General features: G+C 46.9%; 1 protein-coding gene across 1 annotated transcript in view; it reads left to right on the plus strand.

Moving 5' to 3' along the window:
• Positions 1 to 9,817, plus strand: part of mif4gdb (MIF4G domain containing b) — a 22,748-nt gene extending 12,931 nt beyond the window's left edge. Inside the window, exons 2-6 of the mRNA XM_048611147.1 lie at positions 2,161 to 2,285; positions 2,819 to 2,928; positions 4,855 to 5,010; positions 5,203 to 5,295; positions 8,725 to 9,817. Coding sequence (XP_048467104.1) covers positions 2,204 to 2,285; positions 2,819 to 2,928; positions 4,855 to 5,010; positions 5,203 to 5,295; positions 8,725 to 8,952 — 669 coding nt within the window. The 5' untranslated portion in view covers positions 2,161 to 2,203 and the 3' untranslated portion in view covers positions 8,953 to 9,817. The remainder of the gene's footprint in view (positions 1 to 2,160; positions 2,286 to 2,818; positions 2,929 to 4,854; positions 5,011 to 5,202; positions 5,296 to 8,724) is intronic.
• Positions 9,818 to 11,014: the final 1,197 nt, after the last annotated feature.

Here is an 11,014-nt window from a genome sequence, read left to right on the forward strand (position 1 = left end):
GTCAGTACTGAGGGAGCGCCGCACTGTCGGAGGGTCAGTACTGAGGGTGTGTAACAGGTTTGGAAGGTCAGTACTCAGGGAGTGCTGCACTGTTGGATGGGTCTCTGGATATAATAGTCTAGCAATAATACACTGGGCCATTGCCTGTCCTCCTGTCAGAGGGTCCGTACTGAGTCAGAGGGCTGTGACGTGGAAAAGTTGGTCAGTGTACCCATGAAGCTGCTGAATTGATCCATTATTGCCTTTAAAGAAGGAAATGTGCAATCTTCATCCACTTGAGCACAGACGTGACCCTAGTCCCAGACCAAGGTGCTGCACTCTGTAATGACCATAGGGTTGCACAAGCCAGTGCATCACAGTCATGTCCTCCTGAGGAGAGCTCGACAGCGGGTGAGAAAGCCCAGGCAGGTGTGAAAGACCCCCGTTGCTTAAACTAATTGTTCAAATGTTCAGACAGACAAGTTTCATATCCTAAATGTCCAGCAGACACTCCAGCTTCTGAGAGAACAGAGACTGGGTTAAATTTTCATCCTGAGGCCTCTCTGTTTGAGCCGTGGTTATTTTGCCTCCTTTATCTCTGGGTACTGTACCTGCTCCACCTGCACACTGTCCTGCTGCTCCCCCTTGTGTCGGTTTATTATCAGACTTTGTAAAGTTTCTAGCAGTGGCTCAGTATGACTGTGTCACCAGTGTGTGTCCTGTGGGTTAACCTGGGAAGAGTGGTGGCTTCATTGAGCTTTTGGAAGGTTTCCGGTGTTGATGGGAGCAGTAATTGACAAGAGTAGTCCTCCGAGAGTGCTGACAGTGCCTGGCTATGGGCCTCCGCTTGGCACCTGTGCCCACTCTGATTTGACCAATAGATGAAGACGAGGTATAACACTTCAGCTGCAGAGCCAGCTTTCAGGGGCACAGATCCTCAACACAGCAATACACCAACTCACTCATCAAACATGGCCCAAAGTGTGTCACCCTGAAGGGATTTTTTCCTGAAGTAGCACAGCACAGAGAGAGCTTTACTCTGTACCTAACCCCGTGCTGTCCCTGTCCTGGGATACTTTGGTGGGGACAGTGTAGAGGGAGCCTTAACCTGTATCTAACCCCGTGCTGTCCCTGTCCTGGGACAGTTTATTGGGGACAGTGTAGAGGAAGCTTTACTCTGTATCTAACCTCATGCTGTGCCTGTCCTGGGACAGTTTGATGGGAACAGTGTAGAGGTTGCTTTACTCTCTATCTAGCTCCATGCTGTCCCTGTCCTGGGAGTGTTTGATGGGAATAGTGTTTGGGAGATTTACTTTCTATATAAACAGAATAGACAGGGTTTTACTTTGTATCCAAACCCATGCTGCCCCTGTCCTGGAAGTGTTTGATGGGGACAGTGTAGAGGGACAAAACCAGAAATTGCTGGAAAATCTCAACAGGTTTGGCAGCATCTGTGGAGAGAAAGACCCTGAGCTTCCAGTTACTTGCCACATCAACACAACTGTTCCCTGGCCACCATCTCTGTCTCAGGCTCGCTGCGGGGTTCCAGCAAAGCTCAGCTCAGGTGTGTGAACTGGGAGAAAACACAGGGAAAGGTGCTTTAAGCCCTAAAATTGAGTCAACATTGAGTCCAGAAGGCTGCAGGGTCCCCAAGTGGAAAATGAGGTGCTGTTCTTCCAGCTTCAAAATCTCCCCACCCCCGACCTCATCCCAAGACCAGCCCATCTCGACCCCGCCTCCTTGACCTGTCCATCTTTTCTCCCACCTATCTGCTCCTCCCACCTCACTGACCAACCCTCATCCCAACTCCCTACCTACATTCACCTTTACTGGCTCCATCCCCACCTCCTTGACCTGTCCATCTTCTCTCCACCTATCTACTCCTTTATTCACCTTCTATCATCGCCTCCCTCTCTCTCTATTTATTTCAGAGCCCCTTTCCCCTCCCCCATTTCTAAAGAAGTGTCTAGACCCGAAATGTCAGCTTTCCTGCTTCTCTGATGCTGCCTTGGTCTGCTGTGTTCATCCAGCTCTACACTGTGTTATCTCAGACTCCAGCATTGGCAGTTCCTACTATCTCTGAGTGGGTGTGAGTGTTTGTTTCAGTGTCTCCTGACGTCCCGTGAGAGTCTTTACTGTCTGTTTGTTTGTCACTGACCAGCCTCTTGTCTCTCTGTCCAGTCTGTCTCGTGAGTATCTGCTCACATAACCTGAGGGAACAACCATGGAGAATGTAGCAAAAGATGATTACAAGATCCAGTCATTTGACGCGGATACACAACAGCTGCTGAAAACTGCGCTGAAGGGTACGTGTGTGAGATGAGAGGGATGTTTGTAAATCCTGTAGTTACTGTCCTGATCCTCCCAGAGGCTGGTGAGGGCACATTCCCAGGATGTTTGCTGTCTTCCAATAACCTCAGACACATGGCCCCAGTCAGTGAGCAGGAGCCGGGATTGTTGAAGGGTTGATGGCCAAGGGAGAAGGCACTGGTATTGCCCCACTCCTCACTGTGAGGGCATTTTGTTTCCATTGCCAACTCATCAAACCTCCTTGCCGCCAGACACTTAAATGGGTCGGAGTGCTGCCGGCGGGAGAACAAGGCGAGAGATGGCACAGCGGCTTGGTTCTGTCCTGGATTACACTGAGACTGAAGTAAATAAGAATTAGCTGAGCTGCAGCAGGAGTTTATCCCTGTGATGAGCCCAGTTCAGGGTGAACAGACTGTGCCGCCCTGGTGTGTCTCCCAGTGTGTGAATGAAGTGTGTTTCTGTGGGAGGAGGTGGGGTGGGGGAGATGCAGGAAAGGGGGCTAAAAGTTTCTGCCATTGTTGTTTCACAGAACCTGGCTCAGTCGACCTGGAGAAAGTGGCCTCAGTGATAGTCGAACAGTCTATGAAGGACCTGGTGTTCAGTAAAGAGGCTGGCAGGATCTGCTACACCATAGTGCAGGTACGCTGGAGAGCTGTGTGGAGAGAATTTCCTACCCCTACACCTACTGCATGGGGGCTTCAAAAACCCCAAATATGCATTGACTCCGGAGGCACTGGAAGAAATGTCCCAAAATGGACCATTCAGCCCATTTATCCCAGGTTGACTTTTAACCAGCACACCATTAGCTCTAATCATCTCTACCTAGCCCATTCCCATATCCATTCATCATCTTATGACTCACAGATGGATTCAAAAGTCTCACAGCCTCTTTTTTTCTTGGAGAGAGATCCTACCAATATTTTATCCCTCGGTTACCATCACTGAAATAGGTTTCCTGCTCAAGCTGTTACATAGAGGCATACAGCTTGGAAACAGACCCTCGGCCCAACTTGTTGGTGCTGTACAGATATCCTAAACTGATCTGGCCCCATTTGCCAGCATTTGCCCCATATCCCTCTAAACCTGTTCTATTCATGTACCCATCCAGGTGCCTTTTAAATATTGTAATTGTAATTATTGTAAATATCGTAACTCTTAAATTGTGCTCCCACGACCACCACCTGCAAGTTCCACTCCGAGCCACTCCGAAATATATCACAGTCCCTTCACTGTTTCTGGGTCAAAGTCCTGGAATTCCCTCCTTAACATGATTGTGGGTCTACCTATCGCACATGGACTGCAGCGGTTTAAGAAGGCAGCTCATCACCACCTTCTCCAGGGCAACTGGAGATGGGTAATAAATACTGGCTCAGCCAGCGACACCCACATCCCACAAGTGAATACAAAAAAATCTGTCACACTCTTTCTGCCTCGCTCTGGAACTATGAAGGCATTGCTGGTGTCCTGTGGTTTCTTGTTCCAAACCCCTCATTTCTTCTATCTATTGTCCTGTCCTTTCAGAATATGAAACCTTTCCATCATATTGTCTTATAGTTTGCATTGCTCTAATTTAGTGTCAGTTCTTACTCAGTGACACTGTGAGCAATTGTGACTTAATTCAAGGTTTCCTTCCACATCCTTCCTGGGCCTTTTTCAAGTCATACTGCAGTTTGGTCAACTCTTTAGGCTGTCCACATTACCTAAAAACCAGCAGGAAGAGGGGATCAGGGAGTCGAATCTGGCTCAGGACATATCTGTAATGCCCCTCAGCTTTCCTCCTGATGTATCTGGTATCGGTCAGAGATGAAGAGCTGGCCACTTGGTCTCATCAACCCTCAGCTGGGCTGCCCCCAGAGTTTTGAACCTTAATTTTGTCCAGTGCCTGGTTCCCATGACCCCTTGCTGGAACTTGATGTGATGCCACCTGAAGCTGAATAGAAGTGAAATGTGCAGTATGTTGGCAACATGCAGCCAGCTTCCTGTGATATCATGTCTCCACCCCACTTCCCCATTTACACCCATTCTTACTCACACCAACACGTACACACACACTCACATGGAACAGACACAGACACACGCTCAGCGAGACAGACACCCGCACACACACACCTGCACATACAGACACACCCTATGGGAGATAGACAGACATTCACAGACATGTGCATGCACATACACATGCACGTGCATGTGCAGAAAGACGTGCGCACATGTACACGCACAAAAACACGCACTCACATCAACACGCACACACACAGACACACACACACACAGAGACACAGAGACTGACAGACACATACACAGAGATGCACGCGCACAGACACACACACACAGGCATGCACACACACAGACATGCACACACACAGACACATGACACACACAGACGCAGACGCACAGGCGTACCTGTGCACAGGCACGTGCACACAGGCGCACGCGCACACAGACACACGCGCACACATAGACACACACTCAGCCTCTAGGAGATGCCAGGCCCCACAGTTAAGCTCCCTGCTCCAGCCTGGAGTCCAGGGTTGGGCCTTTGTTCTTATTGGTTTTCCTTGTTTCTAGGCTGAGAACAAGCAGAGTGGGAACAGCAACTTCCGACGTAATATTCTGATCCGACTGCAGCAGGAATTCCTGGTGAAGGAGCAACTCCGAGAGCATTCCGTGAATGAATGGGTCTGTCTGGTTACTTTCATCTGCAACATTTTCGACTACCTGAAGGTGAGTGTCCCACCTGGGCAGTTGGGCCAAGGCTTGGTCCTGGTGCTCTCTGGTCTATTCATTTTGAGTGTTGCTCTCCTGTAAAGCACTATGACTAGCGGTGCTGTATAAATGCAGGCTTTATCTGAATGTCACTGCGGTAGAGGGTGGATCTCTGTGCACCTGGATTCTCACTCGTGTTTTATGTTTCAGGTGAATAACATGCCCATGATGGCCCTGGTTAACCCTGTGTATGACTGTCTGATGCGTCTCGCTCAGTCTGACTCACTGCAGAATGAAGACGAGGTGAGGTGGGGAGCAGGTCTAAGGTCAAACTACATGTGAACCACACCACCCTTCTGAATCCTTGTCTCTGTCTCTACACAGTCTGATGATCAGAATTCATTTCCCTGACTATTTCCACATTTTGTCCTTCTGTTAAGTCTGTTCTCTCTCTCTCTCTCTCTCTCCATCCCCCCCAGATCCATCTCTCCTTTCGTCATGCATTGCATCATTTTTCACCTCTTCAAGTCTCTGCCATTTCAGACCCATGCATTGCTGGACCTTCCTGCTGTCTTGGTACCATCCCAGATCTTGACTCCATTGTTGGATAAGGCTACAGTTCCTCCCTGCTATTCTTGTGTTATTCTTCAGGGGACTCCTTAGACACTCTATGCTGCCTCCCCTTGGGCAGTTCTCTCAGTTTCTGACCCCACTCTGGTGCCTAGTTCCTGTTGTACCAGTTCTGAGCTGAACCTGTCCTCCTGTCAAACTGACCCCTCCATTCCCAGTGCTGACTGTTTGCACTAACCCTCTGGGTTAGCTCTACTAACTGCCTGGAGGGTCTGTTTGTTTGTGAACAAGGCTCTCACCATTTGTTGAACTATTGTGGATGATTACTTCGATGTCCTGGCTTTAACATTTTCCAGGCCGAAAGGTGATGTCAACTGCCCTTAAATGAAACTTTCCTGTGACTGTACTTCCAGCGTCTGCCCCATTAAGACTTCTGCAATTGACCATGTGGCCCACAACATGCCCCTTCATCCTTCAGCCCATTTCTCAAGAAGGGTCCCGACCCGAAACGTCAGCTTTTCTGCTCCTCTGGCTGGCCTGCTGTGTTCCTCCAGCTTCACCCTGTGTTATTCCCCATCATCCTGTTGCTTGCTTTTCTGCTTTGAACATCTCAGTTCTACCCATATGATTTCAAATCCTCAGTTGTTGCCTGTGGATCTAAGTCTGTTTCCTCAGTGAAGTATATTCACCTCTCCATCCAGTTTTTTTGATTGCTGGTGTTTAGGGTCTCTCCACAGCAGTTAGGAATGTGCATATCCCATGACTGAATGAAACCTAATCCCTAATTTTCTTGGAGAGGGTGGCAGAGGGCTGCTGGTTCTATCTGGTGTTGGTGCACCCAGTGTGGCATGTTTTCGCAACAAAGGACATGTTGCTTGACACTTCTCATCAAGACACATGCAAGAATGGCAAATTTCACAACAACACAACAATTTTTACTTCAGGAGAAAAGGGTGCTGTTTAGGTAGTAATTATTTCTCATTGGCCTGGTTGTTGCCATGAGGAAGGCCCCATAGTCTGTCTGAAATTGCCGAAGAGTGTGAGGCTCAAAGACTATGCAGACTCTCCCTCCAGGCGAATGTTTGTCATCTCAGTGAGTGTAAAGGAGCCATGTTACAAGCTCACCTGATTGTTACTGAAAAGAGTTGCACTTTTCACACCTTTGCTTAGCAATAACATCTACCAGTCTTATATTTAAAGTTACACATGGATCTGGCACCAATAGCCATTTATGGAGGATTTTCCCGATCTTAACCTTTGTGGAAGAGTTTCCAAATTTCACTTCTGAAAGTACTACGGCTAATTTTTAGACTTGTTCCCTACTCCTAGACCTCCCCCGACCAGCGAAAATAATTTCTTTCTATTCCCCTTTAATTGTTCTAATTAATACTTTGAAAACTTGGGTCAAATTGTCCATTAACTTTCAGTTACTCTCTCATTAATTACGGTCTCTAGTAATTTCCTGACAGTAGATATTAGGTGAACTATTCATAATTCTCTGTTTCCTCTCTCTCCTTTCTTAAACCATGGGTGGATGATGTGCACAATTTTCCAATCGAAAGGAGTTGTCCTGACTTGGGAGAATTTGGGAATATTGCTGTTAGGATATCTGGAATGTTCTAACTGACTTCCTTTTTAACCCTGGATGGAAACCCTGCCTCCAAGCATTTGTCACTCTTTTACTTAATTTTTGTCTCTTCATTACTATTGCTGTAATGATGTTAATTTTGGTGAGCCCCTTGACTGGATTCAGCATTAGATTCGTTGGGATTTTTGACACTTCCTGTCTTCCTTTACTGTAAACATTGATGCAAAGTAATCACTTGGCATCTCCACAGTTTCCTTGTTTTCCGTATGGGACACATTGATCCAGATCAGGCTCACTCTTATTCCAAATATAAAATAAATAAGTGTTTTTGTTGATGTCCCTTTAAGTTTTTTTGAAGCTGTGAATCTCTCCTTTGTCACACTTTGCTGCTCGTTGCTTCTTTCCCATGCACCAGGATTTGTTATGGTTTGAATTTTTGTTTGCTTGTTATTTTAGGTTTATATTGTCACTTACCTTTAATAATCCTTGGCTGATTTTCTTTTGGTTTTGGCATAAATTGCTATGTGTTTCACATTTGATTCTTCCCCCCCGCCCCACCCCAGTGCCAGCAATCATCTGTCTCATCTCATCCCAGCCTTACTGGGAATCCTAGTGACTGTTTGCATTTCTTGCTTTCAGATGCTATATTGAGCTCAATTATGGTATGATCACTATTAGATAAATATTCCTGCACCACTGGGCTAATGTAGCAATGTCGCTTCCTTGATCCTAGGACATATTACTGTTCGTTATCTTTCCAAAATGTACTAATCTCTTTGTCCCAGTCCAGATTAAAGCTAAAAACCATCCACTAAAGACTATCTGCCTCTTATAGGTACTTCTGTAATCTAACACTTCACAGCTGATACACAAGGTGTCCAAACAGAGTTCCCACCACAATTTTAAATCCTTTTCTGTTTCCTAGTTCTACCAAAAACGGCTTACTGCCTGCTACTCTCTTGTTCCATGCACTTTTTAAAATCGTGGAAATGATTTCATCTGAACTCCATCCTCTATCGTATTCTGTAACTTTCCCATGAATCTTTTAACCATTTAGTTCCCAGTCCTGATTGTCTGAGTAATGGCTATCTCATAGCATTTTAGTCGAATTTATAACCACAATTCATTCAATTTGTTTCTTAAACGTGGAAACATAGAAAATAGGATTGGGAAGAGGCCATTCAGCCTTTCAGCCTGCTCCACCATTCAACATGATTGTGGCTGATCATCCAACTCAGTGCCCTGTTCCCACTTTCTCCCCATTCTCTCTGATCCCTTTAGCCCTAAGAACCTATATTTAACTCCTGCAAACATTCAATGTTATGGCTTTAAATTCAATGTTATGGCCTCATAAAGTTGGTGCTTTTGTATAAGGAACGTTTAATCAGGCCACAACATTTAACCTGTCCTGCTGTAATTTTTTTAATAAAGACGTTTATTTCCAATTCCTGTTTTCCAATTTACAACTTTTAGATTTTATTTGCCTGTCAAACCTAAAGTACACTGCCCTCTGTTTTAGAAGTATTAGCTGTAATGAAGCTATAATTGTGGTCCCTGGCTCTCCTTCTCTCTAGGTGGACTGCCTTGTGCTGCAGCTACATCGTATTGGGGAACAGCTCCAGCGGATGAATACCCAGCGGATGGACGATCTCTTCTGCCAGCTTCGAGATGGTTTCCTGCTGCAGCGTCAGCCTTCCTCACTGTCCCGCCTGCTGCTGCTGGAGATTATCGAGTTCCGTGCTGGTGGCTGGAAGATGTCGGAGAATGCTCAGAGATATTACTACAGCGAGGTGGCAGACTGAGAGAGCAAGAGAGAGAGGCTGTAGATAGGGGAGGACCGGGAGTAAGATGGAGCCAAGCTTTTTGTGCTAATTGAAATCTAGCGATGATTTTTAAAGGTGATTGATGTGTGTGAGATTGACCAGCTGAGGGCACAGATGATTCACATTCCCAATTGCTCAGCCAGGAACACTTTTTGATAGGACTGACTTCTGAGAATGTGGGAGCTGGTCATTGGGCAGGACGTGGAGTAGGTGGTTTGATGCCAGTCCGCCCCATCTATGCTGATGCCCAAAGATAAATTTTTATAAATTTTAATACAGCTGTCTCTTGAGACTCATGGTCTCCCTCCTTTGGCAGTGACTGTGGGCACAAGGGTTCTGCGGTGATGTAGTGCCAACATCAGCAGTGCCTGCTGCAGTACTTCACTTACACCATGAGGTATAGTTGCTGGGGAACCTGTGAAATCCCAGCAGTAAATGAGAGATCCCAGTTCCTGAGAGGATTGGTTGTTGAGGGGGGGCAAGTGGGTGCAGTCACATTGTTCATATTTGTAATAATGAGATATTGGAGCAACACAATGAAAGTTCTTCATTCTTGTCCTTCCACTGACTTTGTAAATCTTTCTCCAGCTCACCCCCACCTCCCCGCCCTCACCATTGTGCCCTCAATCCTTGGTCTGAATGCGAGAAGCTAACTGTAGCTTTCTGCCCAGGAATGGTATCTGAGTGGCATGTGAATGTTGCAGTGTAGACGAAGGGTGTGATTGGTTGCGTACTACCTAGAATGACTTGCCAACTTGGCTGCTGATACTGAAGTTGCTTCATTTGTCACAATTGATTGGTTTTGAGGAGTTTAGTCACAATAAAGGGGCCTGTTTGATTTTGACACCTTGCTAATTCTTCATTAAATTATCAGGAGATTAAAGCCCAATCTGAGGGAAAGGAGACTATGCTGCCTTTCAAGCATGCCAGCCCATTCCAGTTGATTCTGGCGGATTTACATCTTGAGGTCATACTTTGGTTCCTTAACCCAAATGCTAGAAAAATCTGTCAGTTGCTGATTTGAAGTGTTTCTGTTGGCAGCTCTTTTGGAAGTTCCAGATCAGAGATGCTTCTTGACATCAGCCCTGAGGAGCCTGACTCCAGTTGGAGGAATTATGCCCCCTGTTCTGGACCTGCCCTCCCCACCCAAGGGAACGGTGCCTCTCTCTCTCCTAACCCCATTGAATCTTCATAAATATCTCGATTCGGTCAGTTCTGAGCCTTGCTGTGTTCACACAGCTGCTGACCAGAGGAGGCGCCAGTTCTCCACATTCACAATGTGTTTCCTCAACACTGTTGTGAGCCCGGGTGGTGAGTGGTTGATAGCGTGGGATGTTCTGCCTGTCCTTCTCATTTCTTCTGCGATTCAACTCAATCACCCAGCACCCTACGTGCGCACTTTCTCTCTCTCTCTCTGAGAGCCTGTCTCTCTTCACCCCATCTCTCTCTGTCCACCCCATCCATTTCTCTCGTCTCTCTCTCCACCCCATCTCTCTGTCTCCCTCCCGTCTCTCTGTAGTCCTCTGTGTCGCTCTCTCTCTCTCTCATGAAGAAGTTCATACCTTACTCCGTGCTCTTCCAGTGACTCTGGTTTCTGGGCTGTTCTGGTTCCACAGTCAGGGCCCTCTCTGGTACCTCACTAACCTGAACCACTGAGGGTGAACTACAACAAGACCCTCGCAAATGTGGCGCACTGCATTCCTGCCCTTGTCCTGAGAGCTGGTACAATCCCATCAGAGAGGGTTTGGCACTTTGGTTTAATCCTCAAACCAACCACAGCTTCATGGTGGTGAAGTGCCTAGTTTGAAGTCGGCTATCACTGCAAAGCCTCAGAATCAAGGCCGGGCTGTTCCGGAATGTCCCTTGCTCAGCTGTGCTGCTGTCAAACAGGATAGAGACACCCAAATCACCAACAGTAAAGATCAGTGAGACATAGCTAGAGGAGAGAGAGGAAGTTCACTGTAAGGCATGGGCAATAGCAGAGAGCTCTCATCTACATGCAGTGCTGTGGGCTGGTGCTGGCTCTGACATTGGTGGCACC

The sequence above is a fragment of the Rhincodon typus genome, chromosome 23 (genome assembly GCF_021869965.1).
Source record: "Rhincodon typus isolate 14 chromosome 23, sRhiTyp1.1, whole genome shotgun sequence".
Taxonomy (NCBI): Eukaryota; Metazoa; Chordata; class Chondrichthyes; order Orectolobiformes; family Rhincodontidae; genus Rhincodon; species Rhincodon typus.